General features: G+C 41.5%; 1 protein-coding gene across 1 annotated transcript in view; it reads left to right on the forward strand.

Moving 5' to 3' along the window:
• The window catches only part of LOC138794121 (retinal guanylyl cyclase 2-like), a 62,744-nt gene that overhangs the window by 43,030 nt on the left and 2,488 nt on the right, over positions 1-17,226 (forward strand). Inside the window, exons 7-18 of the mRNA XM_069972890.1 lie at positions 1,193-1,309; positions 2,578-2,658; positions 3,555-3,731; positions 5,711-5,867; positions 8,144-8,293; positions 8,365-8,513; positions 8,836-8,999; positions 9,569-9,761; positions 11,122-11,296; positions 11,394-11,492; positions 12,081-12,175; positions 13,676-13,761. Coding sequence (XP_069828991.1) covers positions 1,193-1,309; positions 2,578-2,658; positions 3,555-3,731; positions 5,711-5,867; positions 8,144-8,293; positions 8,365-8,513; positions 8,836-8,999; positions 9,569-9,761; positions 11,122-11,296; positions 11,394-11,492; positions 12,081-12,175; positions 13,676-13,761 — 1,643 coding nt within the window. The remainder of the gene's footprint in view (positions 1-1,192; positions 1,310-2,577; positions 2,659-3,554; positions 3,732-5,710; positions 5,868-8,143; positions 8,294-8,364; positions 8,514-8,835; positions 9,000-9,568; positions 9,762-11,121; positions 11,297-11,393; positions 11,493-12,080; positions 12,176-13,675; positions 13,762-17,226) is intronic.

Raw genomic sequence — 17,226 nt, forward strand, 5'->3', positions numbered from 1 at the left:
TCTCTCCCTCCTCCTTCTTTTTCTTTACCTTCCCTTTCTCCTTTTCTTTTACATCTTTCTCTGCCTTCTTCTCTTCCTTCTCCACCTCTTCTTCATACCATCTTCATTCTCCTTTTTTCCCTTTGTCCTTCTCCTATACATCTTTCCTCCTCCTCTTCCTTCTCCTTTGTTTCCTTCTTCTCCTCCTTTTTCTCCATCTCTTCCTCCTTTTACCCTTTACCCTTCCCCTCTTGTCCTCCTTCACCTCCTCCTTTTTTCTTTTTCTCCCCATCTCTTCCTCCTTTTACCCTTTCTCCTCCCTCTCTTCTCCTCCTTTTGTCTCTTTCTCCCCATCTCCTCCTCCTCCTCCACTTCTTCCCTCTTTTCCCTTCTGTCTTCTCTCTTGCATACAGATTGTTACTCATTGGATCCTATGTGTCAGACACTCTTCCCCTGTACATTATAACATAGTAACCTTTCTGATATATAATAACAATCACTATCACACAGAACTCCATATTAGATGAAGTGCGGAGGGTTGTGTGTACTGAAGAGGTTGCAGCAGGCGGATTATGAAGCTGTCATATGTCCTCGGCATTAGGCGGGAATTATGTCTGTATTTGTATCATAAGCAGAGAGGTATAAACCCTGAGACATGGATTAAATCCTAATGGATCCCAAAGGAGACTTGTGTAATAATATTAATATGTTTTATAGCCATAGCTCAGGCTTATAAATGTCCAGCCCATTGTCATGTCTCTTTGTCTTCAGTGCGGACACCGGAATTGTTAGGACCTTAGTGATACATCTTAGAATATGGGGCATGACATGTAGCCATATACATTATACATAGATGCATACAAATTACAGACGATCACATAGTTCTGATGAAAAGTAATATAAGGAGTTGTCCAGAAATAGACCAATATGGCAGCTTTCCTCCAAAATTAGGGTCACACCTGTCCATGGGTTGTGTCTACTATTACAGCTTAGCCCAATTGGGAATGGGCCTGAGCTGTAATACCTCACTCCACCTATGGACAGGAACGGCAGTGATTTTAGGGGGAAAAAAACAGACATGTTTTTCTAATCCTGCAGAACCATTTAATAAAACAACTCCATATAGATCCTTAGTTGGATTTGAACCCAGGACCTTCCCTTGCAACACAAGAGCCTGAACTGATATTGTATCTCTCTTTACTTCTATCCATAGAAGCTGAATATCGACAACCTTAGCGACACCAAAAGTGTTTCCGACTGCAAAAGCTTGAAGTCCATCACTCGCTCCTTGTCCGTCAACCACGAGAACTCCAATGTGGCTGTGTATGAGGTAAGGGGCTACTAAGGCCTAATGTACCCCAGTCCCCTAAACCCCCAAGGGTGAAATGGAGAGCATCTTATATCTAAAGTATATACAGAAGTCATCTAATCCCATAGCAAAACTTACAATGGACGCCATATACAAACATTAAGATCTACCGCATTTTTTATGGTTATCATCCATGTGTGTTACAAAGGTGCAAAATTCTGCACTGATCAATATTCATCCATATAGGGGGCGCTGTGTCTGTGACTTGTGATCTGGCATCCACCAGTAGGAAAATTCTAACTGGATATGGATTTACACTATTATTGAGCAGCATAGATCTGTATGAAGTGAACTCCTCCGATTATAGACAACAGGTCACCATTACAACAGCCTCCCTACTAGGGACCCTATAGCAGCCGCATGCCCTGCCTATATAGGAGGTTCAAACTGACCCCCATGTAAGATATACTCACTGTCTTTTAATGAGGATCAATGATTACATGGATGACACTGAGATCTCAAACCGGACTTTTTATAAGAGGAGTAGGGGCCAATTATTGGTGGAGGATGCGGGCAATGTGTCAGTACTACACTTCTGTTTTAATGAGTTAAGGCAAGTGAATCTTCTCTTCTCAGTTGCCCCCTTCCCCCCCCTCTCCCCCCTTATAACATGGTGCTGTTACCTGCCACTTGATCTGTGCAGGAAAGATGGTGGCGGTCCGGCTTCCCCACCAGTTACTGCCCCGGAGCAGAATATGAGGTCTATTATTGCTCCCCAGATTGCCTCGAATTCCAGACCAATGGAACTGTAGAGGTTGTGAATCTCTTTTTGATACATTTAGAAGCCTCTGACATAAAACCTATCAGCTGACTCTTAATAGAAAGCATTGCTAATTTACTGACTCATCTACAGTGTACTGCCATAAAGGAAGGAGGTGAGTGCAGCAGCAGGAGAGCCCACATCATAAGGCCGCCAGACGCTGATAGGAGCTGTGTACTGGGGTCACTGGGTTACCGTAGACGAGCAGGGGGTCTCCTGTACTACATCTTATTAGCCACAGTCAGGATTTATAATGTTCACAGGAATGAGGACAAGAAGTTTTTATAGTTTATGTTTATAGACATTGTATATGCAGGATGATATGGCCCCAATAAAGGAAGACCCCGACATTGTAGGCGGTGTGTGAATGGGGGCTATCTAAGAGGAGCTTCATGTTCCCTATCTGGCTCCCTTTTATAAATCTATTATTTTTGGCCTTTAGCTCTGAGCCTGTGATATTGTTTTGTAGGGAGATTGGGTTTGGCTGAAGAAGTTTGAGCCCGGTGTATACCACGAGCTGCGGCAGAGCACGACCAGCACACTGAGGAAGGTGAGATCACTGTATATAACTGTATGGCGGCCGCTGTCTGCTTATCATTCTGTAGGAAGATCACAGCCTCAGCCCCCAGCTCCTGGGCTGCTTTGGGGAGGTGTGTGTGTGTGTGTGTGTATATGTATTTGTGTGTGTATATGTATGTATGTATGTATGTATGTATGTGTATGTGTGTGTGTTTATGTATAAGTATTTGTGTGTATATATGTATGTATGTATGTATGTGTATGTGTACTGTATGGTGCTTACAGTCATGGGGTTTACTGTATGGTGCTTATAGCCATGGGGTTTACTGTATGGTGCTAATAGTCATGGAGTGTACTTTTTGGTACTTATAATCATGGAGTGTACTGTATGGTGCTTATAATCATGGAGTGTACTGTAAGGTGCTTATACTCATGGAGTGTACTGTAAGGTGCTTATACTCATGGAGTGTACTGTTTGGCGCTTATAATTATGGAGTGTACTGTATGGCGTTTATAATCATGGAGTATACTGTATGGCGTTTATAATCATGGAGTGAGTGTACTGTTTGGCACTTATAATTATGGAGTGTACTGTATGGTGCTTATAATCATGGAGTGTACTGTATGGCGTTTATAATAATGGAGTGTACTGTATGGTGCTTATAATCATGGAGTGTACTGTATGGTGCTTATAATCATGGAGTGTACTGTATGGTGCTTATAATCATGGAGTGTACTGTATGGCGTTTATAATCATGGAGTGAGTGTACTGTTTGGCGCTTATAATCATGGAGTGTACTGTATGGCACTTATAGTCATACATGTCACTATATGGCTATATATACACAATATGACTAAACAACAAGTAGGCGGCATTATTCATTGTCCGTCCTGTATGTTAAACTCCCATCCCATTTCTGTCCACAGATGAAGGATCTGAGGAATGAGAACGTCAATCCCTTTCTGGGCTTTTTTTCTGATTGCGGCATTTTTGCTATTGTGACGGAACATTGTTCCCGAGGAAGCCTGGAGGATCTGCTGAGGAACGAGGACGTCAAGCTGGACTGGATGTTCAAGTCTTCTTTAGTGCTAGATCTGATTAAGGTATGCATGATGTATGTATGTATATATGATGTATATGTATGTATGTATGATGTATGTATGATGTGTATGTTTGTTGCATATGTATGATGTGTATATATGATGTATATGTATTTACACACACAGGTTTGGGATAAGGGAACGGTGTAATCTGACAACTTCAGCTGCAGTACCACCCTACACCACCAGATGTCACCTTATCAATAAAACAACCCACACTAAATTGTATACAAACGAACACTGGGCTTAGTTCATAAAAAGATATATAGTTTTTATTACGTATAAATAGGTACCAAATACATATTACATTTCATCTGAATAAAGTTAAAAAAAATGACCACAATAATTTAAAAAACAGTATTAAAAAATGGTGTCAGCAGCTATAGTTCATTATGGATACTGCAGTTATAATAATGTCTTATGTCTTAACCTCTATCTTAATCTGATGTAAGGGGATATATATAAATATCAGAGAGCCTCCCAATATCCCCTATACTCCAATTCAGTTTAAAAAGACTATTACTACTGTTACTGTACAATGCTATTGCACTCACCCATGCTGCTTGAACACCAAAAGAGCCGTCCCTACGTGCGTTTCGTTATCTTCCTCAGGGAACTCAGCATAGCATTGTACAGTAACAGTAGTAATAGTCTTTTTAAACTGAATTGGAGTATAGGGGATATTGGGAGGCTCTCTGATATTTATATATATCCCCTTACATCAGATTAAGATAGAGGTTAAGACATAAGACATTATTATAACTGCAGTATCCATAATGAACTATAGCTGCTGACACCATTTTTTAATACTGTTTTTTAAATTATTGTGGTAATTTTTTTAACTTTATTCAGATGAAATGTAATATGTATTTGGTACCTATTTATACATAATAAAAACGATATATCTTTTTATGAACTAAGCCCAGTGTTCGTTTGTATACAATGATGTATATGTATGTATATATGATGCGTATGTATGTATGTATATATGATGGATATGTATGTATGATGTGTATATACTGTATGATGTATATGTATGTATGTACGTGCATATATTATGTATGTATGATGTGTATATAAGATGTATATGTATGTATGATGTGTATATAAGATGTGTATGTATGATGTGTTTATAAGATGTATATATGTGTATATATGATGTTTATGTGTGTATGATGTGTGTATATGTATGTACTGTATGTATATAAGATATGTATGTGTATATACTGTATGATGTATGTGTATGTATGTACCTATGTATGTGTATATATTATGTATGCCTGATGTGTATATAAGATATGTATGTATGTATGGGTATATATGATGTATATGTATATATGATGTATGTATTTATATATGATGTTTATGTGTGTATGATGTGTATATATGATCTATATGTATGTATGATGTGTATGTGATGTGTATGTATGTACTATATATATATATATATGTATATGATGTATATGTATGTATGATGTGTATATATGAACTATATGTATGGATGCACTGTATGTATGATGTGTATATGATGTATATGTATGTATGATGTATATGTATGATGTATATATGATGTATATGTATGTATGATGTGTATGTACAGTATGTACTGTATATATGTATGTATGATGTGTATATGATGTATATGTATGTATGCACTGTATATGTATGATGTGTATATATGATGTATATGTATGTATGTATGCACTGTATGTATGATGTGTATATATGATGTATATGTATGTGTGATGTATATGTATGTATGATGTGTATATATGATGCGTATGTATGTATATATATAATGTATATGTATGTATCCACTGTATGCATGTATGATGTGTATATATGATGTATATGTACGTATATGTATGTATGTGTGATGTGTATGTGATGTGCCTCACACTCAATGGGCGCCCTCTGGTGGAAGGATTTGGTTACTATCTCTCCCCTTACCACATGAATAGTTTTTTCCCCTTTTCCTACAGGGGATGAGATATCTGCACCACAGAGACTTTCCTCATGGGCGGCTGAAGTCACGTAACTGTGTGGTGGATGGGAGATTCGTCCTGAAGATCACAGATTATGGTTTTAATGAAATTGTAGAAAATCAGAAAGCTCCTCGCAGCACTCTGCCCCCTGGAGGTGAGAACGTCTCTGCTTTCATCTCTCACCTGACTATTCAGGATTTCAGCTATGTTGGAAATGTTTATGGCACTGTGTCTACACCCCCACTGCAAAAAAAAATAAAAAATGCCAACATATAGTACTCAAATAATACCACCACACTGCTTAAATAATACCACACAGTGCTAAAATACCACCACACAGTGCTCAAATACCACCGCACGTGCTCAAATACCACCACATAGTGCTCAAATACCACCACACAGTGCTCAAATACCACCACACAGTGCTCAAATACCACCACACGTGCTCAAATACCACCACACAGTGCTCAAATACCACCACACAGTGCTCAAATACCACCACACAGTGCTCAAATACCACCACACAGTGCTCAAATACCACCACACAGTGCTCAAATACCACCACATAGTGCTCAAATACCACCACACGTGCTCAAATACCACCACACAGTGCTCAAATACCACCACATAGTGCTCAAAATACCACCATACACTGCTCAAATACCACCACACAGTGCTCAAATACCACCACACAGTGCTCAAATACCACCATACACTGCTCAAATACCACCACACAGTGCTCAAATACCACCACATAGTGCCGAAATACCACCATACACTGTTTAAATACCACCACACAGTGCTCAAATACCACCATACACTGCTCAAATACCACCACACAGTGCTCAAATACCACCACACAGTACTTTAAATAACACCACCACACTGTGCTCAAATCACACCACACAGTACTTTAAATAACACCATAACACAGTGCTCAAATACCACCACACAGTACTTTAAATAACACCATCACACAGTGCTCAAATATCCCCATCACACAGTGCTCAAATAACACCATCACACAGTGCTCAAATAACACCACCACACAGAGCTCAAATACCATCACACAGTGCTTAAATACCACCACACAATACTCAAATAATACCACCATATACTGCTCATATACCACCATACACTGCTCAAATAATACCACCATACACTGCTCAAATACAACCATACAGTGCTCAAATAACACCACACAGTGCTCAGATGATAGCACAATATAGTGTTCAAATTATGCTGCAATACAGTGCTCAAATAATACTACTGTACAAAATAATAATAATACCATCATACATTTAATATAAAATTGGTGTTAGCACTGCACCAGTCTGAGGTCAGGGCTTCCTTCTATAAAGCAGGGAATAGAAATGACTGAAATAGGGATGGCTAGATATGTGCTAAGTGTCCTGTGATGTCAGCTCCGCGTGGGAGGAGCTAGATATGTGATAAGTGTCCTGTGATGTCAGCTTTGCATGGGAGGAGCGATATATATGTACTAAATATCCTGTGATGTCAGTTCCGCGTGGGAGTAGCTAGATACATGCTAAGTGTCCTATGATGTCATCCCTGCGTGGGAGGAGCTAGATATGTGCTAAGTGTCCTGTGATATCAGCTCCGTGTGGGAGGAGCTATATATGTACTATATATTCTTAGATGTCAGTTCTGCGTGGGAGGAGCTAGATACATGCTAAGTGTTCTGTGATGTCATCCCCGTGTGGAAGGAGCTAGATATGTGCTAAGTGTCCTGTGATATCAGCTCCAAGTGGGAGGAGCTATATATGTACTATATATTCTTAGATGTCAGTTCTGCGTGGGAGGAGCTAGATACATGCTAAGTGTTCTGTGATGTCATCCCCGTGTGGAAGGAGCTAGATATGTGCTAAGTGTCCTGTGATATCAGCTCCATGTGGGAGGAGCTAGATATGTGATAAGTGTCCTGTGATGTCAGCTTTGCATGGGAGGAGCTATATATGTACTAAATATCCTGTGATGTCAGTTCTGCATGGGAGGAGCTAGATACATGCTAAGTGTCCTGTGATGTCATCCCCGCGTGAGAGGAACCAGATATGTGCTACGTATCCTTTGATATCAGCTCCGCGTTGGAGGAGCTAGATATGTGCTAAGTGTCCTTTCATATCAGCTCTGTGTGGGAGGAGCTATATATGTGCTAAGTGTCCTGTGATGTCAGCTCTGTGTGGGAGGAGCTAGATTTGTGCTAAGAGTTCTGTGATGTCAGCTCTGTGTAGGAGGAGCTAGATATGTGCTAAGTATCCTTTGATATCAGCTCCGCGTGGGAGGAGCTAGATATGTGCTAAGTGTCCTTTCATATCAGCTCTGTGTGGGAGGAGCTAGATTTGTGCTAAGAGTTCTGTGATGTCAGCTCTGTGTGGGAGGAGCTAAGAGTCCTGTGATTCTCTCATGCAGAATTGTTCTGGACGGCCCCAGAGCTCCTGCGAGATCAGAACCTGGCCCGGAGAGGAACCTTTAAAGGCGATGTCTTTAGCTTTGCCATCATACTGCAGGAGGTGGTTGTACGGGGTCCGCCATACTGCATGTCCGGACTCTCAGCTGAGGGTACGTGCCGATTACATACATCAGTACACTGGAGTACAATCTCATACACTGACACCACTTACTTTCTACAGAAATCATTCGGAAGGTGAAGAAGCCGCCTCCCTTGTGTCGTCCAACCGTGGCCCCCGACCAGGCCCCACTCGAGTGCATTCAGCTCATGAAGCAGTGTTGGAGTGAATTAGCAGAGAGGAGGCCGACGTTTGACGAAATCTTTGATCAGGTTGGTGTAAAACAGGGATGGGAAACCTTCAGGCCTCCAGCTGTTGCAAAACTACAATTCCCATCATGCCTGGACAGCCAAAGCAGCATAAGAAACTCAAGTTGTCTAGGGAGAGAAAAAAAAGCAGTTTTTTATCGCCATCTGCTGGCCGTAAAATGGTATTGCAACTGTGCAAAATTCAGTGAATCATTGGGGCAGATCTATCAATTTGCACAATTTTTCACCAAATCCTGATTGTTGTTTATGCCAGGTATATGCACTATAGGGGGTGCTCTCAGTGCCAGGATAGTCCATATTATTTTATTTTTTTTGTCTATTTCAGTTCAAGATGATCAACAAAGGAAAGAAAACCAACATCATCGACTCCATGCTGAGGATGCTGGAACAATACTCCAGTAACTTAGAGGATCTGATCCGGGAGAGGACGGAGGAGCTGGAGGTGGAGAAACAGAAAACGGAGAAACTTCTTTCACAGATGCTGCCTCCGTGAGTAGACGCTGTTACATAGTACCCCATCGTGTATGACGCCCTTACTGTAGGGTGGCACGATGGGTGAGCTTGCAACAATGTATCAGTGCAGAGAAAAAGTTACACTGGATAGGAATATAGAGTTTCCCATAAAGGGTTTGTTTATCAAAAATTTAGTCTTTCGGATCAACTGGTGTCAGAAAGTACCAGAGATTTTGTTCTATTAAAAAAAATCTCCAGTCTTCCAGTACTTATCAGCTGCCATATGTCCTGCAGGAAGTTGTGTTTTCTTTCCAGTCTGGAGAGCAGGAGAAGTAGTGGGGATTTGCTGCTGTTCAGAACAGTTCCTCTTACCGACAGAGGTGGCAGCAGAGAGCACTGTGTCATACTGGAAAGAATACACCACTTCCTGCAAGACATACAGTAGCTGATAAGTACTGGAAGACTGGAGATATTTTAAGTAATTTACACATATCTGGCACTTTATGACACCGGTTGATTTGAAATTTTTTTGGGGGGTGAACACCTCTTTAACAGCCCAAAAGACATCTGGTAGATTCCCACTAACCCTTCCCTGTGTCATTCAGATCTGTGGCTGAGGCTCTTAAGACGGGAGGCACGGTGGAGCCGGAATATTTCGATCAGGTCACCATCTACTTCAGTGACATCGTTGGCTTCACCACCATATCGGCCCTCAGCGAACCCATTGAGGTGGTCGACCTTCTGAACGACCTTTATACTCTATTTGACGCAGTTCTGGGAAACCATGATGTATATAAGGTAAGTGTAAAGGGAGGTCTGCTAATGGCAGCCATTGTGATACCCAGCTTTATGCAGACCCTGAATGGCCTATAAACCTGCAAGTAAAACAAATGATGTTTTATGTTAACAACTGTAAAATAAGATTTATTTTTGTTTAATTGAATTCAATGGAAAAAACATAAGAGTAAAAAATTTTTGCAAAGTTCGCAATCAATCCGTAAAGATGGCGGCCACACAGTTTAATAAACATAAACAACAAAAATAAGCCTATGCTTACCTGTCCGCGCTCTTATCAACAAAAAAAGCCGATGCTTACTTATCACAGCATGTTTCAGTTCCAATGTTGCTTATGGAAACAAAAAACAACAACATTGGAAGGAAAACATGCTGTGATAAGTAAATATACACAAAACAAGCTGGCGGGGCAGAAAGCAATAGATGTGATCCCTTTGTATTGCAATTGCTTTCTCCCCTGCCAGCTTTTTTTGTGTATATTTACTTATTACAGTATGTTTTTCATTTCCATAAGCAACATTGAAATGGAAACATGCTGTTTTAATGTGGTTTAGATGAAGGTATGTCTCTTACCCATCTTTAGTGCCATTCCCATGCTGTTAGTTGTGCCTGATGCAGTTATGAGCTCTGAGGGTGTGGATACCGCCAATCCAAGCACTATTCTAGCACGCCCATGGCGAGCCCCCTCCATTGATAATAATTAGAGGGGGCAGGTCGGCTGAATGCCACGGGGGGTGGGGCTATGGCCACCTGGTCACCCCGCCCCCTTTAGTTGCAGATCGCATTGGTGCTTGGAGGGACAGTAACCAAGCCCCCAGTGCTCCTAACTTCTCCTCAGCGCCCCATGCCCACTAGGGAGCTATCAGGAAGTTAGATTCTTCTAACCCACTGATACTTCCCCTTTAAGGTTCAGTTCAGACAAACCCAAGCTTTGCTTCAAAGTTCGGCAAACCTGCCAAACCTGCTAAACATCACTTTTTTACATATATATATATATATATATATATATATATATATATTTATTTCAACCTAATGGTAATCCACTGATTGCTTCAGGTTTAGCATATGCAACTTGTCAATATATCCTGTAGTGGCCACTATAGGAGAAATGTGGTATTACAAGTTGTCCATGTTCAAATGTCCTGGTTAACAGAGAGGGATCTGGGTGTAACAAACCATCTATGATGTCCATATCATTTAAGTCAATGTTTATTAACCTGCGAATCTCCAGCTGATATAAAACTACCACTCTCATTGTGCCCTGGCATGACAGGAGTTGTAATTGTGCGACAGCTGGGGAGCCACAGGTTGGGTTAAAGTCGTAAGACGACTGCATTAGGACCATGTTACTGTCTCCTTGTAGGTGGAGACCATTGGTGACGCCTACATGGTGGCCTCAGGACTTCCCAAGAGGAACGGAAACAAGCACGCAGCTGAAATTGCCAACATGTCTCTAGACATCCTGAGCTCTGTGGGCACCTTCCAGATGAGACACATGCCGGATATACCGGTCAGGATCAGGATAGGTCTGCACTCAGGTATAGCATCCTCTTCACTCATGGTGGATGATGGAAACATCAGAAGTCCATATACTGTATATTAGTATAATGGATCTGTCTCTGTCTTCTCCTCCAGGGCCCTGTGTAGCCGGAGTGGTGGGCCTCACTATGCCACGTTACTGTCTATTCGGAGACACTGTGAACACAGCTTCACGGATGGAATCCACCGGACTGCGTAGGTCACAATAATACTCCATAGAATGTATATGGGGGGATGTAAATGGAACTAATACTGACATTCATTTTCCATGGTGGTCTGTGGTGGTAATAGCTATTATCCCTGGTGGTCTAGCACATTAAAGAGGTTATCCATTATATAATGCAGTCTATAATAATCATGGGTTAGTATGGGTATATATGATGATGGTTATGGGCTAATATACTGTATATCCCTGGTGGTCAAGGGGTGATACAGATATCTATTATCCACAGTATTCTTTTAAGGTTATTGGTAATATCATCCCTGATGGTCTAGTTGATCTAAAGTTATCAATGGGATGATATTGGTGTCCATTATCCATGGTGGTCTATGAAGGTTATATCCTAATATCCCTTGGGGTCTGTGGTGACAGAGGGGTTACTACTGATAGTCATTACCCGTGGGGGTCTTTGATGGTCCTGAAATAATATCTAACACCCCTGGTGGTCTAGTGGGGTTAAACTGTTAATCTCCCACATGAACAGACCAGCAGGGGGTGCCTTTACAAATCAGATTTTTAGTCCCAAGAAATACTTGACCACCTAATCTCTCGTCCTTGCGCAGCTTACAGAATCCACGTCAACCAAAGCACGGTGGCCACGTTGCGCACCCTCAAGGAGAACTATAAAATAGAGCTTAGAGGAAAAACAGAATTAAAGGTAAGAGTATGGGCAGCCATGATACAAGCGTATACAGTATGGGGTAATCCTTTAGCTGTCAGGACATGGTGGGATTTGTAGTTTTGCAGCAGCTGGAGAGTGACAGGTTGGAGAACACTGTTCCATTTCATAGCTGTATATTATACATTGTGTCTGTAGTCCTACAGTATGCATTATAATAGGCACAGCTATAGGAGGGGCACAGATAGCAGCCAAACCTGGGCCCCTACCTATTAAGGGTAGTTCACCAATATTGTTTTCTTTCAAATAGTACCAAGGATTTGTAATTTACTTCTATTTAAAAATCTCCAGTCTTCCAGTACTTATCAGCTGCTGCATGTCCTGCAGGAAGTGGTGTATTCTTTCCAGTTTGACACAGCGCTCTCTGGTGACACCTCTGTCCATGTCAGGAACTCTCTGGAGCAGTAGCAAATCCCCTGTAGAAATCTGCTCTGAACAGTTCCTGACATGGACAGAGGTGGCAGCAGAGAGCGCTGTGTCAGACTGGAAAGAATACACCACTTCCTGCAGGACATATAGCAGCTGATAAGAACTGGAAAACTTGAGATGTTTTAATAAAATTACATGATAAATCTTTGGCACTTTCTGGCACCAGTAGATTTAAAAGATTTTTTTTGTGACAACCCCTTTGATAGGTACAGAGCCGCATATTATTCTAGAGCTGAATGTCTTCTAAAGGCTTGTTAATTTGTGCACTTTACAGTTATGGCCACCAGATGGCAGCATACTAACATAATGACACCATCTAGTAACAGCCACACCCATTTGCCAATTGCACATATAATAATAGGCACTGGCAGATCAGCTGATCCCTGCTATATCTGTACTGATTGAGGCCATGTTCCCACTCTGTAAGACACTGGCCATTCCATGACCCAGCCGGGTCATGCAATGGCCAGTGTCACAAAAGATCATCCCGGCCGCTGGATTCGGATGCGGGTGCATCCGTGAGCGACCTCATCCAAATTCCCTGATGCTCACAATGGAGCGTGCAACCGGAGCCGCACGCTCCATTGTGTGAACCGACATGGTTTTCAGCGACCGCTATTCATTGAATAGTGGCCACAGAAACCAGACATGTCAGTTTCTTGTGGCGTGCTAGAGACCCCAGACGGAGTGTATACTATGGGGGAGATTTATCAAACATGGTGTAAAGTGAAACTGGCTCAGTTGCCCCTAGCAACCAATCAGATTCCACTTTTCATTTTCCAAAGAGTCTGTGAGGAATGAAAGGTGGAATCTGATTGGTTGCTAGGGGCAACTGAGCCAGTTTCACTTTACACCATGTTTGATAAATCCCTCCCTATGTGTATACACTCCGTCCGGGATCCCTTAAAAAGGTACCACTACGTCAGTTCCGTAGTAATCACGGACGTTGTTACAACGGCCATGATTATTATGAAACTTATGCAGTGGGAACATGGCCTGACTATGAATACATGACTATCTGCTCTGACATTGCTTTTATTTCTCCTATAGGGTAAAGGAATAGAAGAAACATACTGGTTAGTAGGAAAAGAGAATTTCTCCAAACCATTACCGATTCCGCCAGATATAAAGCCGGGGTATGTATACTGTATCTTATATTCTTTCTGCTGGGTTTGGGGTATCGGTCATATGACATGTAGAGATGAGGGTGTGTGCAAGCTAGTAGAGCAGAGCTGTGGGATGCAGAGAGGGAGTACGGATCAGCCATTGTGGATTTCTCTATTCAGATTGCATGCACATACAACTGAGCTGAGCATGCATACACGTAGAGGGAATTGGGAGAGAAAGCTAGTATGTGTCTAATATGTATGGCCAGCTTTAGTACTAGTTCGGCCTTATGCTCTGATTATAGAAGGAGAACAGGAGTCTGTTCATTATATGGTATATAGTCACATCCCTACGTCGCACCTTATTCCCATCTACAGACCCTAAATGCTTCATGGCCCCTTTAAAGGGCTTTTCCAGGCTTGGAAACCCGTGGTTGCCCTCTTCCAGAAACAGCACCTCTCCTGTCCTCAGTCTGTACGTGGTTTTGCAGCTCAGTTCTATTGAAGTAAATGGAGCTTAATTGCAATACCACATAGAACCTGAAGACAGGGGCGGCGCTGTTTTTGCTCTGTTTAACCCCTTTTCAGACAGACCGTTCCCGATCTTTTCGGTAAACTACGCTTTTTGTCATGTTCATATTTTTTATTCCTGTTTGATTCCTGTTTACGCGGTAATATTTACAGGTCTATCATTATATATAGCGCCATTATTGTTAGATTCTAGAAAGCGGGATTTCAGCAGTTTGTTTTGCATCTCAAACACCTTCTTAGGCGAATGTATGAACAGCTTATGGGCCGTCATAAAAAAAAAAAAAAACCCACATAGTGTATTCTGATTCATAGCTGCGTCTCGGAGGTATCGCTTTTATGGAACACAATAAATTCCCTTTAATAGCGTAATGTCTTGCGGTGAGGGAAACGGCTCGCCTCGCCCTAAGGAGATAATTGCAAGTGAAAAGATGTAAAAGGGAAAAATAAAAAAAAATACAACTGGAGCAAATGAATACAGCGATTAGCATAACAAGAGAAATGATTCAGCAAAGTGCGAACTGTAAGGAGCTGCCGGATATGTAAATAAACCAACAAACATTTCATTGTTATCGCTCATAATAACGGGCGGGCAGCAGCGGCGGAATATTAATGATTAAGTTGCAGTAAAGCTTTTTGCAAGTCTGTGATGGACGAAAAATGCAGTCTGATAATTTGGTAATGTTATTTTTAAAAGATGAAATTTACTATAAAAGTAATCCCACACAGTAACAGAATAATGGCGCCAAACAGTGAGCAAATAATACTGACACACGGTGACTGAACAATACAGAATGCCGTCAACAGCGAGCGAGTAATACTGCCACACGGTGACTGAACAATACAGAATGCCACCAACAGTGAGCGAATAATACTGCCACACGGTGACTGAACAATACAGAATGCCGTCAACAGCGAGCGAGTAATACTGCCACACGGTGACTGAACAATACAGAATGCCACCAACAGTGAGCGAGTAATACTGCCACACGGTGACTGAACAATACAGAATGCCACCAACAGCAAGCGAATAATACTGCCACACAGTGAATGGATAATATCACCATACATTGAGTGAATAATACTGCCACACAGTGAATAGATAATATCACCATACATTGAGTGAATAATACTGCCACACAGTGAATAGATAATATCACCGTACAGTGAGCGAATAATATTGCCACACAGTGAATAGATAATATCACCGTACAGTGAGTGAATAATACTGCCACACAGTGAATAGATAATATCACCATACAGTGAGCAAATAATACTGCCACACAGTGACTGAACAGTTACAGAATGCCGCAAACAGCAAGCGAATAATACTGCTTCACAGTGAATGGATACGATCACCGTACAGTGAGTGAATAATACTGCCACACAGTAAATAGATAATATCACAGTACAGTGAGCGAATAATACTGCCACACAGTGAATAGATAATATCACCATAAAGTGAGTGAATAATACTGCCACAGTGAGTGGATAATATCACCGTACAGCAAGCGAATAATACTGCCACACAGTGAATGGATAATATCACCGTACAGTGAGCGAATAATACTGCCACACAGTGAATAGATAATATCACCGTACAGTGAGTGAATAATACTGCCACACAGTGAATAGATAATATCACCGTACAGTGAGTGAATAATACTGCCACACAGTGAATAGATAATATCACCGTACAGTGAGTGAATAATACTGCCACACAGTGAATAGATAATATCACAGTACAGTGAGTAAATAATACTGCCACACAGTGAATAGATAATATCACCGTACAGTGAGCGAATAAAACTAACATATATTGAATGAATAATGCTGCCATATAGTGAATGAATAATAGCGCCATACGGTAAGTGAATAATACTAACATATGATGACTAATTCCACCGCACCATGAATAATAGCATCATACAGTGAGTGAATAAGCCTTGCATACACCGAAGGAATAATACGACCACACAGTGAATATATAATAGCGCCATACATTGAATGGATAATAGCGCCATACAGTGGGCAAATACTCCTAACGTACATTGAATAAAACTGCCACACAATGAATAGATAAAAATGACACTTACAGAATATTAACGCCATATAGTGAGTAACATACAATGGTATAATATTAGTAACATTTAGTCACTGACTAATACTGATATACAGTAACTGAATAGTACCACCACACAATGTCTGGTTGCATACACCAGGGAGAAGGCACAAATTTGCCCTTTTCTTCCTTGTGTACACTGGCCGTATCTCCTGGTTGCCTGATGGGCAGGCGGGGTCGGGGTTCACGGCACGGTGTGTCAGATTTACCATGATTTACGTCTGCTCACAGGCAGAAATCCAGCAGGGTTATTGGGGGCGAGGCCTAAGTTAAGACAAGTACGCCGATCTTTATATATGTCCCTCCTGGTGGTTTATTTGCCTTCCCAGACTCCAGATTGTCTCTTATTTAGCAGGAAGCTGAATGCTTTATAATGACTGCATTCAGCTTCCCTCTCCTGGAGTTCTGCTTTATTACTATAGGAGAATGTGCAACTACCCCCGGTTCAAACCTCATCTGCCCCTGTGATGGTGCTGCTGGATACATGATCTCATAGAAATGAACAGCAAACAAGGTTCCAGGTATTAGGGACCTCTGTGGCCGAGGGTACGAGATGAGAAGAGGCCAAAGGTCCAGTAAGCGACATGGTGGATGGACCCAAAGCTTCGCCATGAACATAGAATTTATTGATTTGTAACATGATGATAAAGTTTACGATTCAACGTTTAACCCTTGAGCTTGTCGCACGCCGATAACTAATGCCGTATATATATATCTACCACAGGTGTAATTCCCACGGGTTAGCGGCGGATGAAATTGCAGAGTTCAAAAGGAGAAAAGCGGAAAAGCTGCTTTCTAAACAGGAGTAGAGATGAGGTAGACGTTGTGTCTGGCCGTTCTGTGTG

The sequence above is a fragment of the Dendropsophus ebraccatus genome, chromosome 5, assembly GCF_027789765.1.
Source record: "Dendropsophus ebraccatus isolate aDenEbr1 chromosome 5, aDenEbr1.pat, whole genome shotgun sequence".
Taxonomy (NCBI): domain Eukaryota; kingdom Metazoa; phylum Chordata; class Amphibia; order Anura; family Hylidae; genus Dendropsophus; species Dendropsophus ebraccatus.